The sequence below is a fragment of the Lagopus leucura genome, unplaced genomic scaffold, assembly GCF_019238085.1.
Source record: "Lagopus leucura isolate 7727_CA_CO unplaced genomic scaffold, USGS_WTPT01 Super-Scaffold_760, whole genome shotgun sequence".
NCBI lineage: Eukaryota > Metazoa > Chordata > Aves > Galliformes > Phasianidae > Lagopus > Lagopus leucura.
Genome location: NW_024962257.1, coordinates 4,705,702 through 4,727,807, shown reverse-complemented (window position 1 = coordinate 4,727,807; position 22,106 = coordinate 4,705,702). Strand labels below are relative to the sequence as shown.

The 22,106-nt window shown below is 53.7% G+C and overlaps 3 protein-coding genes across 5 annotated transcripts in view; 2 read left to right on the top strand and 1 right to left on the bottom strand.

Moving 5' to 3' along the window:
- The window catches only part of PEMT (phosphatidylethanolamine N-methyltransferase), a 37,815-nt gene extending 30,344 nt beyond the window's left edge, over nucleotides 1-7,471 (top strand). For all 3 annotated transcript variants that reach the window (XM_042864096.1, XM_042864099.1, XM_042864097.1), the window contains exons 5-8: nucleotides 1,306-1,417; nucleotides 5,031-5,105; nucleotides 5,645-5,705; nucleotides 5,792-7,471. In XM_042864096.1, the coding sequence (XP_042720030.1) occupies nucleotides 1,306-1,417; nucleotides 5,031-5,105; nucleotides 5,645-5,699 (242 nt within the window). In that variant the 3' untranslated portion in view covers nucleotides 5,700-5,705; nucleotides 5,792-7,471. The remainder of the gene's footprint in view (nucleotides 1-1,305; nucleotides 1,418-5,030; nucleotides 5,106-5,644; nucleotides 5,706-5,791) is intronic.
- Nucleotides 7,472-12,199: 4,728 nt separating this feature from the next.
- On the top strand, nucleotides 12,200-14,060 carry RASD1 (ras related dexamethasone induced 1). Its single transcript, XM_042864095.1, has 2 exons — nucleotides 12,200-12,577; nucleotides 12,789-14,060. Exons 1-2 carry the CDS (start codon nucleotides 12,292-12,294, stop codon nucleotides 13,337-13,339), a joined length of 837 nt encoding a protein of 278 aa, XP_042720029.1. The 5' UTR covers nucleotides 12,200-12,291; the 3' UTR covers nucleotides 13,340-14,060.
- Nucleotides 14,061-15,830: 1,770 nt separating this feature from the next.
- On the bottom strand, nucleotides 15,831-19,655 carry MED9 (mediator complex subunit 9). Its single transcript, XM_042864100.1, has 2 exons — nucleotides 19,510-19,655; nucleotides 15,831-16,636 (listed from the first exon to the last, which is right to left on the bottom strand). Exons 1-2 carry the CDS (start codon nucleotides 19,653-19,655, stop codon nucleotides 16,420-16,422), a joined length of 363 nt encoding a protein of 120 aa, XP_042720034.1. The 3' UTR covers nucleotides 15,831-16,419.
- Nucleotides 19,656-22,106: the final 2,451 nt, after the last annotated feature.

Sequence of the window (22,106 nt, the reverse complement as noted above, 5' to 3'; positions counted from 1 at the left end):
CCCTTTGGGGAGCAAAGTGTTCCACCCGAAGGCGAGGGCGGGCAGGGGATAATGAACGTTTTGACACAGAAGAAAGCACAGCAATGGGCTGTGGCTTCGGGGGGGGCTTTCGAGCAGAACAATCTCCGAGTCGCATTGCCAAGCGACTGTGAGAACATGTCGTGTGAATACCAGGCAATTATCTCACTTAGTGGCCTGTAGTTAAAGCCCAAAAGCATTGTATAATTGGGCAGGCGCTATTTATCCTTGGAAATAAATGTTTTTGCACCACGTGAGGTCAAAGAAATTACACCACGATCCAGGTAATAATAATAACCTTGAATACTTTGCACTCCCATCATGCCTTTTATCTGAATTTCTGAGCACTTTCTCACCATCCATTAATCCTCACCCCCACTGCACGACGAGAAAGACTGGTATTGTGATCGGTGCACAATGGCACTGGGAGGGATGGAGGAGATTTGCCCAAGGGCAGGGAATGAGCTGGGGACACAACCCATGGCCGTGGGCTGCTTGCTGTGTTACGCCGTGTCTTGTGCTGAGGACACAGCAAAATCCTTGCTGGCCTTCGTGGTCTCATTATAAGCCCAAGGAAAGCCAAAGCTCTGCATCCCAGCCCTGTCCCTCCCCCAAAATGCCTCTGCACGCATCTCCTCGCTTGTCATGGAAAGATTGCTCTGAGGTTGATAGGAAGCTGGTTGGAAGCTGACAGTTCTGAAAGCTTTCCTCGTTACAGATGAAAATCACCTATTATCATCATCATCACTGTGCTGATAATTGAGCGTTTTGTAGGCAGAGGTGCTATTTTCTGAAATTCTGAGAAATCCTCTGAACTATGAGATAAGAGTGGCACTGAATGGGGGCATTTGGTGGCAGCGGTCTCAGCTGTACCGTCACGAAACACCATTAGTGTGCACCGGGCTTATTTCCCCATTAGATGTATTTGATCCTGTGCACTCGTTTCCTCATCAAGTGGCTTCAGAGGGGCGATTTTCAAATGAAAAAGCAGAACCAAGCAGTTGGGACCTCGAGAGCTGTGTCCTGATGAGGAATGTAGCTGCCATCGCCTCACCGCAATGCACAAACACACAGCCCTTCCTGGTGGGCAGAGAGCCATTCCCGGAAAAGCTGATGGAGATGGAGTAAATGCAGCCTATTTGCTGCTGTTTTCTCAGCCTGAAAGTCAGCAGCAAAACCCTTTGTTTGCCGTTGCTCTGCCTCCATGGCAGGGATGCCCCATGGCGTTGCATGCTGATCCACCCCACTTCATGGAGCCTAATGAGAAACCCTTTGTTCACCCTACAGGGGATTACTTTGGCATCCTGATGGAGGCAAAAGTGACCTGCTTCCCCTTCAGCATCCTGGATAACCCCATGTACTGGGGCAGCACGGCTGTCTACCTGGGCTGGTCCATCATGTGAGTATGTGCTCCTCTCATGGTACTTGGGGGGGTAAGGTGCTGGCTTGGATCAGCAGCCAAAGAAGCACTTGGTGACGGCAGTGACACAGCTGGGGAGTAAAGCAGCAGGGGAAATGCAGCACGCCCCTGGCTTCTCGCTTCCCAACTATTTTTGCACACGCAAAACCTTTCTCTGTCATAAAAAGACGTGTGGAATTAATTGTCGAAAAATAAATAACGGCCGAGTGCTGGGGAGAGGAAACATCAGCAAACGCTCTGCAGCCAAATGGGGTCCTTGGCAAGCTCTGCACGTGGAAAAATCAACAGCCAGGGCCGAATTCATGCCGGGTGTCGCTCAGCGGGGGCCAGGCACTGATACCAGGGATTGGTGTGACCCTGTAATTACCTCTGGAAGAAACAAAACAAGCCAGCACACCTCCCCCCCCACTGCATGGCGATAGCACTTCCGAAAAACTCCTCGTGATACAACGCAGCTTAATAGCCTGCTTCGGAGGAAATGAATAGGCTGTAATTTAGCAGTAAATGAGCAATACACTCGATTCTGTGTAATAAGTTTTATGTGGTTTTCATTTGATATCGCATTTTATTTATTTGCCTGGGAGTGAAAACCACGGCAGGGTTGTGTCGGGAGCCCGTAGAGTGCTGCTGGACTTTATCACCTGGTGTTTTGCACAGGCCCTGCCACGTGGGACTCCTCTCTTAGATATCAGTGGGAAAACAAAGCACTTTGCCACTTCTCGCCTTCCCAGCCACATGCACAGCATTGCAGTGCTTTCTGGCCCCTGTTAATGAGTAAAGCCTGTGTCACTGAGCCTTGTGTTCGTTCTGCACTTTGACATCCCCCCTGCAGCCGTCAGGGCTCACTGCACGGCACCCTTTGCCTTCCTTGCAGCCCCATGGCAACTGGGTTGGGCCCAAGCCCTGGGAAACAGTGCCCAAGAACTGGGGGACAGGAGCTGCAGGGGACAGGGGCACAGAACCGCACATGCCACCCCACAAGGAGGTATTTGGATGGAGAGCTCGTAAGGAGGTCCGTATTATTTTACAATCGAGCCACTTCCTAGAATTCCTGCCCAACCAGGTGAGCCCTATCAAGCTGTTTATATTGCAGAAATTCCTCCCTCACCCCCACGACGGAGCAGCTTCATACTGGGTGCACTTCACTTTGGTCTTTAGCCACAGTCCTGGGCAAAAGAAGCTTGAAGCGGCTCGAGACAACGACACGATTGCCTCTTTTTCTCATTAAAAGGCTGCCACCATAAAGGGCAGCGAGGCGTGAGCAACAATTGCTGTTGACAAATTGCTGGAGCTGTGCAGGGTGGCACCAGGGCACGGCGTGCCTGGTCTTGTGGGAGCTCCACACAGCCCTGCACACTGTGATGGTGATCGTCTCTCTTCTCTGGAATCTCAGCTTGCGTTTCTGAGTTGTAATGGGGATCCTAGGGCTCTTCTGAGCTCTCCATGGGGCCACAGGGCTTTGAGATGTGGGTCAGAGCCAGCGTTCTGGCAGCAGGGATGTGCAGCTGAGCTGTTGGCACACGAGGAGCACAACTTCTGGCTGGTTTTGGACGGGCCTGGAATGTAGAGCATATTTCTCCTCCCTCAGTGATATATTACACCCCATATTGTGGCATCAGAGCCCAAGGATTTGATTCATTTACATCCACAAGGGTACATACTGCGTAATGTAAGCGAGTCTGGCAGCACCCCAGACAGCCTGTGATTAGGACTCCGACATTAAGAGCATCACTTGAGGCCAGAGCTGCTATTTTCTCCTTTCCAGGATGCTGCACATATTCCAGACTCAACTAATGGCAGCTCCTTGGACAAAACAAATGTGTCTGCTGAGCACACAGCGGGCAGCACTTTGGCCCCTTCTGCACACAGCGAGCAACGGGCACAGGGCAGCCAGGGCTCCTTGCTGTGCCTACAGGATGCACAGGGAGGGGTTTCCTCCACACTTGTCATGAAAATGGGAGCAGCAAGCCTACAACAGGAGCAAATACCCCATGTTCAGTGCTCAGGACCAGCAGTGCTGGAAGGGAAGGATGTGAGCACACAAGCATTGTGAAACGTCCGCAGCAGTGTGGAGATGCAGCAAGGGCTGGGGACAGACAAACTCTCAAAAAAGCCCCTGGCTGCTACCAGGACCACAAAACCTACCCAGCTGACTCGTCATTGACCCTGCTGCAAAATGAGCTGCTGCCCAAGAAGTAGGTCGAGCTCATAAGAGGAGTGAAACACCAACGTGCTTCTTATTGCTCCAATCGAGCAGCCTCGTTTTTCCCGAAAGACAAATGGAGCATTAGCTGTCTAGAGATGGCCTTGTGTACTTGTGTGTCTGTGGCAGGGGAAGTGCTTTAACTCACGGCAACAGGCTGTGTAAATCAGAGCAGGCACTGCAGCCAAATGATGCAATTAGAGGTCTTGCTGTCAACAAACAATCATGCAAATTTGTTCTCTCTGATACAAATCAAGGAGGAGACATGACTAAGCATGTAATAGCAGGAGGCTGGGAATGAAGAAGTTGTCCCCTGTTTCCAAATGAGAAAAAAACCTTGTTGTAAAATGGAAGCAGTGGAAAAGTGAAGATTTGTGTGCATCTCTCCAGGAACTGATGTGGCCAGGTACTACCTGATGGCTGCTTTGGGTGGTGTGGGGCTCAGGTCGTTTGGTCTCTCCTTTGAAGGCACTTTTTCCCAGAGGGCTGGTCCCCTGGCATGAGGGTTGCAAGACATTTATCCTCACCAGGGACCAGCTAAGTACATTTTTCTGCTGACAGCCAATTCCTGTCCCCATCAGAGAGCTGAGCTCCAACCAGCAATTAAAGACAAGCAGCAGTGTCCTAATTAAGGGCACGTGCAGCCAGTAGCTGGAGGCATAGGATGCAGAAAGAAGGTTTGGGAGTCTAATGCTAAGCAATGAACTGGACACAGCCATGCTCCTGGCTGGGGAGACGAGACTGGGACTCTGTGGGGAGTTTGTACATCGTGGAGTGCTCTTGGTACCTGGTTTGGAGGCTGCTGGGATCCTGGGGCCTTAGCAATGACCCCACTGCCTTCACCAGCCATTCTTTGCCATCTCTTCCAAACCTTACCATCCCTTCTATTCTACCCACCCCTTCCATCTCTGCCCATCCTTGCCATCCCTTCCATCTCAGCCTGTGATGGCTCAGCTCACTGTCTACACGACCATACGCTGCTCTGTCTGCCAGGTGCCTCCTGCACCCCGGGTGGCCGTATTTCTGTGCACATCAGGCATTTCCCTTATAGCACTGGCTTGGAGCCGCAGCCGTACGTAAGCAGCTGCTCAGCTATTAAGCAGCCTTATAATCTCAGGACTTAGCATCAAAGCAGAAACTCTCTGAACAGAGACATGAGGGGATCAGACTTGAAAGAAGTTGCCGAAGTAGGCTGGGGAAGAGTCTTTGCCAAGTAACATCTGTCTAAGACAGTTAACATTAAGCACAGAAAAAAAATCCACCTTTTGTTCTCTCCTGTTTAATGAGCGAGAGTGCTCTTGTGGAGCCTAACGTCTCATTTCACTTTCTAAAGCAGGTCTTGCATAAGCCCATGTACTCACCTGATCTTTTCCTTCTCTTTCAAAACAGGCATGCAAGCCCAGCTGGCCTTTTGCTGACAGCTGTAGTGGCAATTTCCTACACAATTGCAGTGCTGTACGAGGGGTGAGTAGCTCTGCAAAACTGGAGAGCTTCTAATTATTTCTACCAGCTTTAACTCCCGAGGTTTCGGGGAACTGCAGAAGCAGAGATGTTTTTTTCCGATTCATTCAGCGGGGAATAAGGAAAACAGAGAATTGTTTTCCAATTGTTTTGATAATGGGCAGATTCCTTTCTGAAACTATGTGCTGAGTTCTAGGAACATTTGTGCATTTGCTTATTTTTACCAAAATATGTTTCTTTTTTTCTCTTTCGGATGCCTAATTCTGTCTATATGAAAACAATGAGGAAGGCAGGAAGAGGGCTCGTAGTGGCGTCTGATGGGGTGCAAGGAGAACATTTTGCATCTGTTAATTTCTTGGAAGGGCTTCTCTGATGTTTCACCCCACAGCTGTCCAACAGCCCTGGGTGAAAACAGCCCAGAAGCGCTGGGAAAGGTCTCTGTGGGAGGTGGGAGGTGGGAGGTGGGCTTTCCTAGAGTGTGCAGCACTCATGGTTTCATCTTCCCCCCTTCTTTTGCCCTTCTCCTGTGCCTGCACCCACAGGCCTTTCACGGAGGAAATCTACCGTCAGAAACAGAAGGGAGCAAAGAGCAATTAGCCACAGGTACGTTTCCAAAATGGCCGTGCCATGTGCTCTGGGTTCTGCACGAGCTCCTCACCAGACTCTGCTCTTTGCCTCTCACAATGCAGTGCCTCGGACACCTCAGTGCAGCGCGCCCTGCTGCGCCTCGTGCTGCCCGATTTGCCCATTTTCCTACTGAGATGTTTCCTACTAATTAGCCCAGACCCCTAATGAGCCAACTGAGCGCCCTGCAGTCTCGGAAGCCATCAGAGGAACAGTGTGAGCACAGGAGCTGGAGAGCCCCATTCAGCCCCCCAGCCTGTCCTCCCACACTGACAGCTGAAGATCTGCAGGGACGAAGCAACCCAGCTCCAGCACCAGCCTGGAGGGCAGAACAGCGACATGGAGGCACCAGGGGCCTTTTGGAAGCAAGGTGTGAGCATGCAGCAGCATGGCAGCGGGTGATCCTCCATTCCTACAGCTGCTAAGGACGGGGTGCATTGGACGGCCGTTCCTCAGCATTGGGCACTTTGTGCTTTTTGGACAGCACATGGGACCTCGTTGCTCGCCCTACAGGCTGGATGTGGAAAGGAGGACACAGCTCACTGATCCTCTGTAGCAAACAGGTACTGCCAAAGAGGCATGGCTTGATCAAAGTGGTGCCTATGCAGCTCTTAAACTGCAGGGGGAGGAAGAAGGGCAACCGCTGCAAATCTGACCATAAACCCATCCGGAGCAGAGAGTCCTCCTCGTCCACCCCGTGCTTTCCCACTGCTGCAGAGCTCTGTAGCATCTTTGTGCTATTTGCAAAGGCTCCCAGACAGGCGACAGCAGGGCACATAGATGAGAATGCCTGAGAGGACAGAGACATGGCAGCTGACCCATAGCAAAGCCCCAGCATGGAGAAACCAGTCTGGGAGTGGACAAGACCAATAGAAAGATTCATTCCCCATCAGCAGAGTGAGCAGTCCCCTGGTGCCCGTGCCCCACTGCCTCGTGGCTCTCTGGGCCCCAGGGACCAACCCCATCCAGCCCCTCCAACCCCACGCAGCTCCTCCTTTCCCCATGGCCACACGAGGCTCCTGCCCACCATCCCACCACACAGTGCCTTGCCCCCACCAGCCGGGATGAAACGCAGCCTGGGCTCATCCCTGCTGCTGGATCCGGCTCCAGAAAGAAGATCCCAGGGCTGACGCCACAGCCCCACACTCACTGTTTACAGATTCCCAGAATGGTTTGAGAAATAAGCTATGTATGACCAAAACAAAAACCACCAAAAACTAAAGGGAAGGGATCAGCGATGCTCCCGGCTCCCACAGGGACACGGGCTGAGTCTGGTCCTGCAGTTACGCCGTGCTCCGTCCCAGCATCACAACGTCCCCTCTGGAGAAGGTCTTCTCCCAGCACATCAGTCCCATTCCCTCCTGCTCGTGCCCGGCTGTAACTCACCCTTCCAGCATTGCTCAATGGGAATTAAAAGTGTAGGTTTCTTTCTCTTTTTTTCTTTCCTTTCCTGTTTCCTCCAGCAGGGCTCAGGGACGCTGTGCTTCTGTTTCTGAGCCATTGCACAAGGATTATTTTTTTATTGGTATCTCAACGACCTTCCTCCTAAAGACTTGGGCATAGTATTTTATTTTTAGATAAGTTTCCACATCCCCTCCACGTCGAATGTTTATAGACAGAGGCTAAAGCAGCCCAGTGCCATAGCAACCAGCAAGGAGAGGCTCCATTGCACTGTGCAGACATTCGTGTCAGAGTTGCCAATCCAGACTCGAAGTCACTGGTGCAAATAAATTCAGATTTGTTGAGAGGTGAAATTGGTGTTTGCAGAAGAGCCGTGTGCTTGTTAGGAAGGATTGCTCCACTGGGAACACAGTGAGAGCCCTGTTGGTGCTGCCTCACTGCCAGTGCAGGGACCACCACAAGGATGGGGCACTCTGGCTGCACAGCTCCCGTCCCCAACCAGGATAACCCCCCAGGATGGTGTGTAAACCAGGATAACCCCCCAGGATGGTGTGTAAACCAGGATAACCCCCCAGGATGGTGTGTACTGCCACAAACCCACTGATGGGGCCACGCTCCCTTGCAAACTCACAGCATCCCAAAGGCTCAGGGGCTCGGTGCTGCAGTGGGTGCTTCACACCCAGCCCTTCCCTCTCTCCACCCGCTCGTCCGTGGGGCTGTGCCCAATTTCACACTGCCGGCGCCATGCTGTGATGTTCAGGCTTGGCACAGCAGTTTGTTTGCAGCCTTGGGGGAAAGTGGCACGAGGCCGTGTGCAGATGCAGCAGATAACTCCCTGCGCTCAGTGCGTTTCTCCAACGCAAACACCAGGAAAGGAGGAGCTGGTTAAATGACAACTGCTGGCGGGCAGGGACAGCCAGGTCAGTGCGGCCACTGCTGTGCCCCCGCTCACCCCACACAGCACAGCCCCCAGCACTGCCCTCAGTCACATGTCAGCGGGGTTCTGCCCCACATTCCCCTTCTGTGCCAACCTCGCCCGAGCTCCGTGCGCACGTGGTACCGTATGCATGTGGCACTGAACACGTCAAACTCCATGGGATGTTTTTTTAGGGAAAACTACCCATGCAAACCCAAGTCACCGCAGTGCATGGCACTGCTGGATCCCCTCTGCAGGGGCACACTGGGCTGCATCCTGATTGCTGTTCCTTGGAGGCATCAGAACCAGACAAGCAGTCCTGGAGCCCCACACTCCACAGCGAGCACCCATCACCTCTGTGCTGTGTTTGCTTGCATCCAGCACTACGCTGCCCTCCTCACCTTAGGGAGAAAAGGCTGTCGGCCTGGTGTGGCCACGCAGGGGGTGTGGGTTGGTCTGGTACCAGTGGTTGGGTTGGGGGTTGGTGCAGAAGGAAGAGAGGAGTGAGCACAGCGCTGCCCAGCAGTACGTGGGCTTTCAGGAGCAGGTTGGGCACTGACTGCTTCATCAGAGCCCCGGAGGAAGGGATGTGATGGGACTCATCCTCAGGGGGGCTGCCTGCAGCTGGATGCCGGTGCTGAGCAGCCCCGCAGCCTGGAGAGCCCATCTCTGATTGCTGCCTCTTGGGCTCTGCTTTCATCTGAAGGCCTTTTATTTTTGTCCCATTGCCCTGGCAGCTGCTGCCATTTCCATGGGAACCCTCCTGAAATCTGCAGCAACACATCTGCTGGGGTCACCGAGACTCTCTCTCCCCCATGCCCTACATTTCAGGCCTGGAGCCACCCAGGTCTGATTACAGGTGACATTTCTCTCTAATCCCAGGGTGGCTGATGCTCCTCAGAGGTGAGCAGGTGCTGCTGGAGTTGGGTACAGATCCAGATGCTTCCAGTGTCCCTGGGCTGTGAAGCTGAGCCCTGTTCAGTGCTTGGCTGCTCCGTGCACATGGCACAGCTGTGAGCTGGGTCCCATCCCAGTCATGATAATTAGAAGCCCATCAAAAGAAGTGATGGGAAAAGAGGAGAGGATGCAGAATGCCAGGAGAGCAGGGCACAGAGCTGCCTCATGCACATGTGATGCCACAGCAGGAGCTGTGCTGGTTGGACTGGATGATTTTTGGTTGGTTTTCCAACCTTGGTGGTGATTCTTTGATTCTATGCACATAATAGTTGGGGATTTGAGGCATCTCTGGCTTTCCTGCTCTTTATTGATCAAACCACAAGGGTGAAACAGGAGACATGAAAAGTGTTGCAAAAAGAAACAAAGTAGGAGGGTGAAGGAAGGAGATAAAAGCAGCCCCTGATGCTCAGAGACACAGCAGCCCACTGCTGCCCTGCATCTCATCTGGGAAAAATTATACGTTGTGAATTACATGCTTCTTTTGAAAAGCCATAAAGGGGATTTAATAAAATGAGACAAGCTAATAATATAGGGAATGAAGAGCAACGCCGGGTCCTGCATCTTGATTTCATCAGATATTTTTCTCCATGGGACACACGGGAGCTACAGCAGAGCCCTCCCTGCCTGCCCTGCCCAGTGCTCCTCCCTGCTGGCTCCATCCTGAGGAGCAGTGGGGCAGCAGTTGGGGCCTGGGGGGAAACAGCAGGAATTTGGGAGCCAGGAGTGCAGGGCTGGGGGTGTGCACACACACAGAGTCCCTGGTGCTGTGTAGAACAGGACAGGTGATTGGTAGGACAGGACAACAGGGCATGGTAAATCCTAAGAGTCGAGATACGGAGCTCACGTGGCATCCACTCCTCTCCATGGCCCAGGAGGGGTCTGGGGGCTGTGAGCTGTGGGACACAATCCCTTCACATCTTTTAACCCCTTGGACCCATGGGAAGCAGCACAGCCCTGGGATGCAGACACCTCTTGCCTCCAGCAGCAAGCAGAGCCGTGTGCTGATGCAATTGTTCCTTTCTGAGCGTCCCTCCAGGTCTCCTCTTCCAGGCTCAGCTGTGCCATGCACGCTCACAGCTTTCTGGTACATTTTGCTTCCTACACCCCCACCGGCACAGCTTGTCCGGGTGGGACCCCGGGGAGCTGCACGTTCTGCCCATGTGTGCCACTTTCGTGGAATTTCATTTGAGGTAGAAACAGGTAGAAAAGAAACAGTGAGACAGCAGGGAGCGATTGGTGCTGAGGATGGTGGGTTGCAGAAAAAGTTCCCCCAAGCTGCCGGCTTCATGCAGAGCGGCTGTGTGAGCAGGCACAGGACCCGCGTCCTGCAAAGGCAGCAAAGCCGGCACCCTCCGGGGCGGGTCGGACTGCAGGTGGGGGAAATGCTGCCATAGCTGCCTCTGCTTCGGGCTCAGGCAATCTGCAGCCGGCTCAGAAATAGGCGGTGAGTTTTTGACAGCCGTATCCGTGGGAAGGCGCTGCCTCACGGCGAGGTGGGGCTGTGCTCATCCATCACAGGATACAAGCGAGCGTGCTCTGCGTGCACCAGCAGTGCTGAGGTGCTCCTGGGGGACTGAGGCTTAATGCCTCGTAATGCTGCTCTGTTCTGGCTCTGCGTGATTCTGAGAGAGCCTCGGGTACTGCGCCCTGGGCTGATGGATGGTGGATGTGGGCTCTGCCAGCTCCGGTCCCACTCCTCACACCCGGGGATCACAGCTCCTGTCACCCCCCCCCCCCCCCCCCCAGCCCACACCTCTGCTGTCACCAAAGAGCCCTTTGCAGAAATGGATTTTCCATTTGCTAAAGCCTGCTCGCCCAAGAGGAGGCTTCGAGCAGGCTATTTTTACCCATTCCTGGCACTATTAATAGGGGTACGGTTACCAGCAAGATCTAATCAAGGTATTTGATGTGTCTGTCCCCCAGAGGTAGGCACTTCTAATTCCTCCTGCTGCTTTCCGTCAGCTGCTACAATTAAATGATCTTTTCGTTACTTTGGGTTGATACATTTGTGTTTTATAACGGGCCCTTGGCGCTGCTCTCTATCTATCTCCCACTCGGATCAATACGGGCTCAGCCCCATACACCGTGTCTCACAGCCTCTACCAGAGCTGCGGCTCTTCGGCTGCTGCCTCTCGGCTGCAGCTCCTCCGTAAACCATTGGAGAGTGCTTAAATTAACTTCCAAGTGTGAGAACACCCCCAGAGGAGACGGTCAGCTCAGCAGCATCCATTTCCTCAGCAGCGCTGCTGAAATGCCCCGTGCTCCGCAAATTCCAGCTTCCACCCGTCCCTGAGACCCGTGCAATGTTGCAGGTGGGGCTTCTGCTTTTCGGAACCACGGTTAAGCATCGACTTTTGCAAAGTCGCTGTGTTTGTTTGTTTGAACATCCTCAGAGGTGCCGTTCATCCAAAGTTTCTCAATCGCAGCTATGTCAGCCAGCCGGCAGAAGCATCTCTGCGTTCCCGCGAGCATCATCCTTCGCTGCCCCGGGGGCTGCGGGTCCGGGCTGCGGCTGTGTCCTCTCGGAGGGGTGGGGGGGGTTCAGCCCTAGCCGCGGTGGGGCCCTCGGCCGCGCTCTAGCGGGGGCGGGAGGGGCTGCAGGCGGTGGGGTGCGAGCAGGGGCTGGGATGGGGTCGGGACGGGGAGACGGACAGGTTGGAGCGGGGATGGGAATAGAGTCGGGATAAGATCGGGATGGGCTGAGAGTGGGATAGGGTCGAGCCGAGACCGGGCTCGGGATAGGGCTGGGGAAGGAGCCGAGGACGAGCTTGTATCAGCCCGGGGTAGCAGAGCTCGGGCCGGGATCTCAGCAAAAAGCACAAAGTCCCCCTTTCAGGGCCGCAGCAGCTGGCAGCGCCCCGACTCTCGGCTCCCACTCCTGCGCCGTGCCCCGAACTCCCCCAAAAGCGCCTTTTCTGCCGCTTATCCCACGCACGGGACCGCAAGCGCGAAACGAAGCCGGGCTGCGGCTCCCCGAGGTCTCTGCTCCGCGTCCCGGATCCTCCGCTCCCCGTTTGGGACGGGCGGATCGCCGATACCCGCACCCACAGCCGCACCGCCCGCGGGACGGAACCGCGCCGTGTGCGGGGCGGAGCGGGGCGGCACTGACTCAGCCCCGGGCCGTGACGCGCCGAGGGGCGGGCGCTGCATCCTGCATATAACGCGAGACCGCGGGCGTGCGGAGCTCAGTGCGGCCTTCCAGCCTGGGAGAGAGAGGGGCCGAGCAGCCGGGCACACCACGCCTTCCTCCTCCTCGTCCTCTCGGCGCAAGCTGCACTTCGGCCGGCTTCAATGAAACTGGCAGCGATGATCAAGAAGATGTGTCCCAGCGAGGCCGAGCTGAGCATCCCTGCCAAGAACTGCTACCGAATGGTCATCCTGGGCTCCTCCAAGGTGGGCAAGACGGCCATCGTGTCGCGCTTCCTCACCGGGCGCTTTGAGGAGCAGTACACTCCCACCATCGAGGACTTCCACCGCAAGTTCTACAGCATCCGCGGTGAGGTCTACCAGCTCGACATCCTGGACACGTCGGGCAACCACCCCTTCCCCGCCATGCGGCGCCTGTCCATCCTCACAGGTGCGTGGATGGGGAGCTCTAGGAGGAAATGGGGGTTCTCCTGTTGGAGTTTGGGTTTTCTTGGTCACTTTAGAGACGGTTTTCTGCCTGTCTCTGGGTGGGATTTTGTGCGTGCGTTGGGTGGGTGACTTCGTTGCCTGGTTCTCCCCTCCCCTGTTTATCTATGGGTCGGCGTGTGCATCCCCATCTCACGTCCCCGCTTTGTCCCCAGGTGATGTTTTCATCCTCGTGTTCAGCCTGGACAACCGGGACTCCTTCGAGGAGGTGCAGCGCCTGAAGCAGCAGATCCTGGAGACCAAGTCGTGCCTGAAGAACAAAACCAAGGAGAACATCGAGGTGCCCCTGGTCATCTGCGGCAACAAAGGCGACCGGGACTTTTACCGGGAGGTGCAGCCCCGAGAGATCGAGCAGTTGGTGGGCGCAGACCCCAAGAAATGTGCCTACTTCGAGATCTCGGCCAAGAAGAACAGCAGCCTGGATCAGATGTTCCAGGCACTCTTCGCCATGGCCAAACTGCCCAGCGAGATGAGCCCCGACCTGCACCGCAAGGTCTCAGTGCAGTACTGCGACATCCTGCACAAGAAAGCTCTGAAAGGCAAAAAGCTGCTGAAAGAGGGCGGCCGGGGCAGCACGGAGGAGGCGTACGGCGTCGTGGCTCCCTTCGCCCGCCGGCCCAGCGTCCACAGCGACCTCATGTACATCCGTGAGAAAGCCATCGGCGGAGGGCACGGCAAGGAGAAGGACCGCTGTGTGATCAGCTAGGAGCCCCAGCACGAGGAGGGAAGAAGGGAGGAAGGAAGGAAGGAAGGAAGGAAGGAAGGGAAGGGGGAAGGATGCTCGTTTCCAACGGGACTTTGGGCAGGCAGGAGGGCGGGCACGCACCCAGCTGGGCACAGATTTGCCTCTTCCCCAGCCTCCCTCCTCCCATCGTCTTCACCCCCCCCCCCGTGTTGGGTGAGAGGGAGGACTTGGAGGCAGGAGGGAATCAGGGAGATGATAATGGCGAAGTGCAGACAGTGAGCTGGGGGTATGAACACTCCCAAACTGCCCAGCCTTGGGCCAGGGCATTGCTGTCAGGAGGGCAGAGACCTGTGAGAATCCACCTGGGGCTTATGGGTTTCTTTTTGTTTCCTTCTGTTTGTTTTTACTTGAGAAGCTGTGCACGGACTCTGGCTCTGTGTCGTGTGTTTGTCTGTGTTCGCCAAACACGTGCAGAAGACACTTCTAAGCTGTTGCAAAGACTCTGCAGAGTTACAGCCCCAATGGACCAAAAACTGACTCTTGTTTACATTTGTCTTGTCTGATTTGCAAGATTTGGGGGGCGGGGGGAGCGGGAAGGGTTTTTTAAATGAGAAAACAATAGGCACTTTATGTAGGTATTGGTTGTCACTGACATGAACAAAAACCTTCAAGTGTTTCTACCGTGGCTGAAACTTGATGTTTTATTTTTTCTACAAAATAATAAAAACCTTTTTTCAAATGACGCCTTGCGGCTTTTCGCCTTCGCTTCTTCCCCGATCCCTGCAGCGAAACCAAATCCTGTCAAACCCAGGCCGGATCCCAGCTGTAAGGCTGGATCAGCACTCAACTCAGTGCCTTTATTACCCCACTTTCTCTGACTCCCAGCGCAAAGGGAAGCGGCCGCAGGGGGCGGCGGGGCCGTGCGTGCTGTTACTCAAGCAGGCCGCTGAGCCAAAGCTCTTTCCTCACTCCGCTGGGCAGCGCTGACCTGCGCCAGGCATTGCCATGTCGTTCACAGCAGAAACCAAGTGAAATGACATCATTTAATGACAAAGAGCTCATTGTGCTTCATGCCTTCCCCCGATTGAATAAACACTCTTTAATGATGTCAACAGAGAGTGATTCATTTGCGCCCCATCCAGGATATTGTTTTTATTTTGCAACATGAGTAAAGGAAATGCTTTGCTCGAAAGGTCACCTTTGCGTTTGATGGGTTTTGATCTCTGGCTGCCAGTAATCACTGCTGGAAGTGAAAGGAAAAAGTGAAAGCTCTGCAAACAGCAGCTCTCACTGGCTCCAGATTCTCCAAAGCAGCCTGCTGGTTCCGATCGCACTCAGCAGCCCCCTTCCACCCTGAAGTTGCACAACAGACCTACATTTAATATGTATTAATGGGGAAAAGTTCTACTGAAGCCATAAGGTGTGGGCGAGTGAGACTGCAAACAAAACCACTTCAGTTTGGTCTGAAACTTGGATTCGAGTTCACTTGTTGCTGCGCTAAGTGCCAGGCATTTCTTTGGAAACACTTTGCTCCTTCCAGCCCTTCACACCGCCTGGTTTGACTGGAAGAGCAGCTGGCCAAAAGGAGAAACCTCCGTCCAGGCATGAAACACAAGAATTTATTGAGCTGGAACAGGGAAGGCCTGGCAGAAAGGTAATTTCAGTAATAAAAAATTGTACATTGTGCCTTGTTTACCTTGGTGTTCTGCTTTGCTCAGAGTTTACACACGGGCACCCTCCCAAAGAAATCAGTAGCCAAGCACTCTGTGATCTCTGAGCTACAGGTGAACTGAACCACCCCAGCTCCCAGAGAGCATAATTACCTGCCTCTTGACTTTAGGAAGCCAAATCCTACCCAAACAGACCCCGTTCTCATTGTTTGAATGCTCCCTGCTCTCGGATGCAGGCTCTCAACCAACGCTGTATTTCACCACTCCGTTTTTCACCTCTTCCACTCCTGAGCTGCTCCACCTTTCAGCGTTACCTCAGAGAACTGCGAGATCCTTGTCACATACCTGCTAGTGGGTGAGATGCTCACCAGGTTGTCATCTGACACCCGGGCAGCTCCCAGCAGGAGGACAGAGGACAAGGAGTTCTGAGACCCATCCGAATGCAATACGACATTCGAGAGCTTTCCACGAGCGTCTGACGAACGTTCAATACTCAGTGCTTGTGTTTGTGGGAAGCCCCTGGAGCATTTCAGACACAGAACTGATCCACCCTGACTTGTGTCACTTAGGGAATAACTAAAGCTGCTGTCATTTATGCCTTTTGTTTTAATCCTGCTTCTCCTTTTCCTGTTGTAAGAGCAGGATGCGCCGTGTGTCGCTCACCAATTTGATGTGGAAGCCCCACACATCCAAAGCCCACTGAAACCCGCTCCCCTGGGAGGCTCTGCTTTGCTCTGCCATCACCAAAAAGCAATGCTAAGAGACAAGAGCAGCGCCCAGGCTGTGCACCACACCTCAGCCCTGCTCATCCCACGTGCACTCATGAACACAAAGAGGGACAGTTTGGAGTTTCTAACCTTTACTCGGCTCATTTCAAGCACAACTACCAGCTGTTTAAAAAAATACAAAAGCAACAGAAAGCAACCATTCCTCTTCCGACACACTGACTGCAAAGCACCCCAGAGACCCTTCCCAGCAAACAGGCTTTCCAGGCCAGACAGCTCGTGCTTCCCCTGCATGTTCCCTTTCAGTGTTTGTCGTTTCAGAAGCAAAAAAGTAAAAATGTGGAAAATATCTCCTTTTTTTTTCTGTTGAACTTAACCAGCAGGTACTTCGATCTTTTCTTTAGAGAAAACATAATGTGCTCTGCTTGCTCGAATGAAAAAAATACAGCTAACCTCAAGGGAAAAGAGCTGCATATACAAATGCACACAGTCCTACAGCAGATCAAAGCGAAGGCACTGCTGTGACCATCACACGCGAAGGACACACGAAGGGTTCTGGTTCAGTGTCACATGCCTGTGACCCACACAGCCACAACTTCACAGTAACGTGACAAAAAAACACAAAGTAAGCCTCTGCCAGCTTTTTCTCTCCTTTCCAGCCAGGAGAAGAGGCATTCCAGATTCAGACAACAGAGCTGCTCCCTTCCTATTCCTTAGGGATTTCGAACATGCAAAGGCTCTTGTACTTCTGCAGCAGTTCATTCTTGGTCCTGACCTGCTCCCGCAGGTTCTGCAGCTGCTGCTGCTGCTGCTCTGGGCTCACACCGATGCCAGGCATGGCACTGATCAGCTTCCTCATCTCCTGGAACTTGTTCTTGAGCTCGTTCAGCACCTGGTGAACATCCTGGCTATCCTTGTCCATGCTGCAGAGGGAAGAAAACAGAGACATGATTCACATCTCCTGTTGGACAGGCCTTCAGCCTGCTGGGGGACCACATAGGCAGGGCTTATGCTGGAATTCACTGGGAAGCTTTTGCTCCTGGTATCTAATTCACACCCAATTCACCTATCACAACAAAACAACCAGAGACAGACACACAGAGCGGGCAGCCTCTGGGACAAACTGGTTTCCAGGTCTTCTTCAGCACACAATCCAATAACCTTAATTGCAATCCTACAGGTTAAGACCTGGTCTGCAGCTTTAAAACACCACCACAAACCCTCACTCTGTTTAAATTCCCGTATGGGGAAGGTAAGATTACACACATATGCTGTGTGTAGGCACCTGGGAAAAAAGACCTCAGCCCCGCCTGTGACCTGTTGCCAAAGCAATACAAAAGAATCAATGCAGTCAAACTGCTTGACAGCAGAAAATAGAAATTGTTCCCCAAAGTACCAGAGAGTGTCCAATGGCAGAGACAACGGCATTTCGGAGCTTCAGAACGACTCTCTGGGGATGTCTACCTAATAAAGGAAGCAACAGCTTATTCTTTAAGAGCAGCTCAATTGCTTCTGCAGCTCTGTGCTTCTCAAGGATCAGTGTCGTCTGAGGCAGCGTCTGCCCTCAAACCCTCATTAGTATCTGCTTCAGCTTTGTTAGCAAAGGCGAGAAGTGTTACGATTCCAGGCAAAGGCGAGACTGCTTCCAAGGCAGCGCTCATAACGAGAGAGAGATGCTGACGGCCTCTGAAAGCTGGGAGCCTGCTCAATAGCCAGACCCAAAAATAAAACTGCTTGGCATGACCAGGGCAGAGAGGTGCCTGATTACAACTTTGGGGAGTCGTGACACGACTGAGAGCAGAACTTTTAACCAGATGGTCTCGTTCATTTCAACAGCCTGTTGGAACAAAATATTCATTACTCCTCTCTAAATAAAACTGCAGCTGGTACTACAATGTATCCCCATTATGCAGGCATTTACGGTCAAGTTGACAGTGGAAAAATACAGGCACACACACGTTGCACATCTGGGAAGGATGGGCTGGCACTGCCTTTAATCCACACTAGCTACATGCTGGCTCTGAAGGGGCGACCAGGTCCCTCCACAGCTTGTTCTCTTCTCCACACCCAGGGAATGGATGGTTGCCTGTTTGGTTGGTTGATTTGAAGGAATAATTATTTTCAGGCTTGTTGTTTTTCTTTTTTCTGATAGGAGGTTTTCAAGCAGTTGAAGCAAGTCCTGTTGAGGGCACAGACAGGCAGAGGTGAGAGGAGGAGTGGGAAGAGCTCAGCCACCTGCAATTACACAGATTTAAACACAATGTCCAGCCACAGCCTGGGTTGATGGACAGTGCTTGGGATTTCCCTTACAGGACTGAGTTCTCCAAACCCCTCCTGAGCTGCCCACGAGCTCTCCTTCACTGGTGTCCCTCCATCGTGTCTTGCCTGCAGCTCCTGGCTACAGCAGCACAACCCACCATCCCAAGAACCACACACCTCACAGGTAATGCCATTTGATTATACAGGGGTGAAAGTAACAGCAAGCCCTGCTTGGGAGAACTTTCTCAGGACTCAAACAACAGGAAAGAACATGTGTCCTTGAATGTAAGCAAATGTACACGATACATCATTGCTCCTGAGCACAGTCACCTTGGAGATGTGAAGTGTCTTCAGGGCTGAGTCAGTGTCAGAACAGCAGGGCCGGGCTCAGAGCCTGGCGGTGGCGTTAAAGGATAATATGTTTGCCATCTGTCAGGGACGTGAGGCAACACGTCCCACCACTCCATCTGACCCCTCTGCAGTGCTGCTCAGTGCACCTACGTCTGCTCACACCATCCAGGAAATGCTGTGTGCCAGCATGGGGGGGGGAGCGGGGTAGTGGGAGTGGGTGGCTCAGTGGGACAGGGCACAGGATATCCTGGGGACTGTCGTTGTAGGTCGTCATGACTTGCTCGGTGACACACAGGAGTCTGGGAGGTCTCAGCCCGTGGATCCAGCTCACTTTGCCTCTGTACTCAGATGCAGACGGCAGCGGGCTCAGCCTCACCTCGGTGGCCTGGATGGATCAGGCAGGGTTGAGCGCAAGGACAGCGGCAGTGCAGTGAGGAAATGGAGGGTGGGTTTGAGTTCTCACAGCTCTCTTGAATCTAGGATGTTGTGTCTGTGGGGTATTTGGTCTTTCCTTGTGATGACCCTCCAGCTGCAGAGTTATTAAGGGCAAAACTTTCTCAGCGCTCACGCTTGACACAAGCAGAACCCCAGCAGGAAACAAACCAGCCTCAGCTCCCATAGAAGTGTGCAGGGAAAGGGCAGTCAGGCCCAAAACAAGGAATGGGAATTTGCACTTCCTGTGCCCTCTGCCTCACTGTGTTGCGTGCCCAGGTCACGGGGCTGCTCACAGCAGGGCTGTGCCCCTACTGGGAACTCAAACATTTCCAACAGGGTTACCCTGGGCCAGAAACACTCTGGTTGTCAGGACCCCAGGACAAACACCTTTAACCCTACAGCATTGATTCTGAACTGGAGAGAGACTAACTCAACCTGCAGAAGCTTTCCTCTTTCTCCCAGCGCCAGCCAGCAGCTCTGCCCTGGGACAGCCCGTTCTTTACTTATCAGCCAAACGGAGCAGCAATACAGGGCAATAACTCTGCACAGTGCAGCTCGGCGGGTCTGCCAGGGCTCTGCCCCACCTCGGTGACCCCAACTCTGCCCGGGGACGGGCACGACTCAGAGCAGAGCCGCTCCACCCCTCCCAGGGACCCCAGCGGGGAGAAAAAAGGCAGAAGGGAGCATCGCTGCGGGGCGGCTGGGGCAAGGCCGGCCCGGCGCTGAGCGGCGAGCCCGCGGCCGCCGTTACCATTTGATGATGTCGTGGACGAGCGGCAGGAAGGAGAACTCCTCCTGCGCGGGCGCCGGCGGTGCGGGCGGCGGCTTCTGCTCGGCGGGCGGCTCGGGCGGCGGCGGCTCCTCGGCGGCACGGACCGCGGGCACCACCGAGGCCATGGCGGCCCACGGACCGCCGCCGCGGCGCTGAGCAGTGACGGAGCGGGGCGGAGCTCCGCCGCTCTGCACCGCCTCGGCAGCGGCCTGGGCTGGGCCTCCGCTGCGGCCTGCGCCTGGGTGTGAGCTTGGGCGTGAGCTTGGGCCTGAGCCTGGCCCGGGAATGGGCCTGAGCCTGAGTCTGAGCCTGGGCCTGAGTTTAGGCCTGGGCCTGCGCCTGGGCCGTGAGGTTGCTCCAGGACGTGGCCTGGGGCTGGGACTGAGGCATCAGGCCTGGGCCAAAGCAGGGCGTGGAGGCCTGCCCGGGGCCTGAGCCGGGCCTAAGCCCTGAGGCAGGCGTGGGGGCTGAGCTCGGGGTCACGCTTTGGGCCTGGGGCTGGGAGATGGGACTGCGCTGCTGCTGAGGCCTTCATCGGCTGGGCCCTGGTCCGTGCTCCCGGGGCAGTGCTCTGCACACCCTGCTGAGCACCCTGCGCTGTGCCGATAGGGCGATAGGAACAAGGACGGCTCCCTGCCCGCACTGTGACCCACGGCATCCCTGACCTGCGTGCATCCCAACTTCTCCTGGCAATCCTCGTGCGAGGAATAGGAGAGGAGGGCCACGAAGATGCTCTGAGGGCTGGAGCACCTCTCCTATGAAGGCAGGCTGAGGGAGTTCAACCCAGAGAAGAGAAGGCTTGCTGGGCTTGGAACTGGAGAAATCTGGACGAACGGAGGCATAAATCCAGTGCCAAGGCTGAGACCTCCATGAAGCTGCAAGGAGGGGGAGAGATGGGGTTCTTGAGTGCCTGGCTTATGAGTGAAAGAGGGGATGGAGAAACCCTGCCTGGAAGCTGGGAGATGAGCAGCGCTGCCCCTGTGCACCAGCAGGCTTCCAAGTGTGCTTCAGCAAACTGCTGCTGCTGCGTTTAAACCGCTCTGTCAATACACACGATTGTAGCACTAATAATGCCAGCCACAATCATGAGTTATCCTTCCTGGAACTGGATTACAGAGCATAGATAATTTCATTTTTCATTTGAAATAAGCTCCCAGGTTCGTCAGTTAGTTATAGCCCAGCGATGACAGGAAAGGTAATTTTCTTTTTTAAAACGATTTCTTTCGAAAAGCAAACTATTTGTGTACCAAATGAGAATGCTGGTAACCGGTTGTGCGTATGTATTATTGACTGCTCACTCTAAATATAGCAGATGCAACTGTTCACATTGTTCTACTGTCAAGAATAGTTCCCGGCTTGGTCACCAGTTCTGGAATGTGCAGGGGAACCCAGGGGAGCCCAGGACCTGCTGAGCAGATCCCTGTGGGAAGGCTGGTGGGATTTATGGCCCTTGACTGAGCCAAGCAGGAGGTACAGGATGCTAATGCCTCTGTGTGGGGCTCAGCAGAGAGGTTCATTTCTGCACGTTGTTTTATGGGCTGTTTCAAAAGCGAGACTTGATTCAGGCTCCTTGGGGGTCATTTTATTCTGTGCTATGCTGGTTTTAACTCTCCCCTTGACTTTATCAAGGAGTGTGGCTAATTGCTAGGCTGCTGGATGCCTGCCTCTGATGGGTGAGTCAGGCAGTCATTAGAGTAGGTGACAACATGCAGATGCCATTCAGCCAGAACTACAGCACTGTCAATCAGAATTTCTTTGTACCGTTCAGTTCCCATTTTGGTTCACTTGTTCCCACAGCAATTGGAATGTACAGCTTTATCTCAGTGGCTTCAGCCCTGCCTCTGCCTCACACCTTCCCTTTCTCATGTGAATAGAACAGCTCCTTCAGGTGACCCATCCCCATCCTTTGGGGCTGGTCAGGTCTCATGGCAAGTTCAGTGGAGAGTGACAATGTTTTGCAGTGAGAAAGCGGTGCCACTGGCTCCTCCATCAGTGAAGACACTGATGAATTGATGGGATGAGACTGCATGGTTACTATCTGAGTGTCTGCCTGTTGCCTGTACCATGACTGGTGTGTCTATAGCCTCAGTGAAGACTTCAGGGAAGGTAAAGACCCAGCTGACAGGTCTGGGAGGGAAGAGATCTTTTGGGCAAACACATGGCTGCTGGTCTGAGACAAGGAGCACTGCCCTGATCTTCAGCTGCCCTCACAGAGCTCCAAGCTGTGAGGCCTTTATCCCTGTGAGATGGTGACCTGGCTTGCTTCTTTGTGGTACAGTTCCTAATGGGTAGACAGCATACTCAACACGATCTTTGCACTACACAGGATCTCCATCTCAACTGGAAGGGCTGTGTCTGGATCTCCTTCTGTTGTCTCATGGAGCTGCAGATCTTCCTAGTGTTCAGTCTGTTTTCACCCATTTACAGACCCTCAGTGGATAGGCTTGAGTGAGCAACCTTTAAAAACTCATAGTGATGCAGCTAAAGTATAAACAAAGGTGCTTAGCATTGAATGAACAGAACCATTTTTTCTCCTAGATTTGGTAATAAACCCAAAATGCAAATGATTGTCCTGT

Excerpts from the sequence above, each read along its gene's own strand:
- RASD1 (XM_042864095.1), top strand. The coding sequence starts at position 12,292 with ATGAAACTGGCAGCGATGATCAAGAAGATGTGTCCCAGCGAGGCCGAG. Across the intron at positions 12,578-12,788 it reads GCGCCTGTCCATCCTCACAG|GTGATGTTTTCATCCTCGTG; the intron begins GTGCGTGGATGG and ends CTTTGTCCCCAG.
- MED9 (XM_042864100.1), bottom strand. The coding sequence starts at position 19,655 with ATGGCCTCGGTGGTGCCCGCGGTCCGTGCCGCCGAGGAGCCGCCGCCG. Across the intron at positions 16,637-19,509 it reads GTCCACGACATCATCAAATG|CATGGACAAGGATAGCCAGG; the intron begins GTAACGGCGGCC and ends TTCCCTCTGCAG.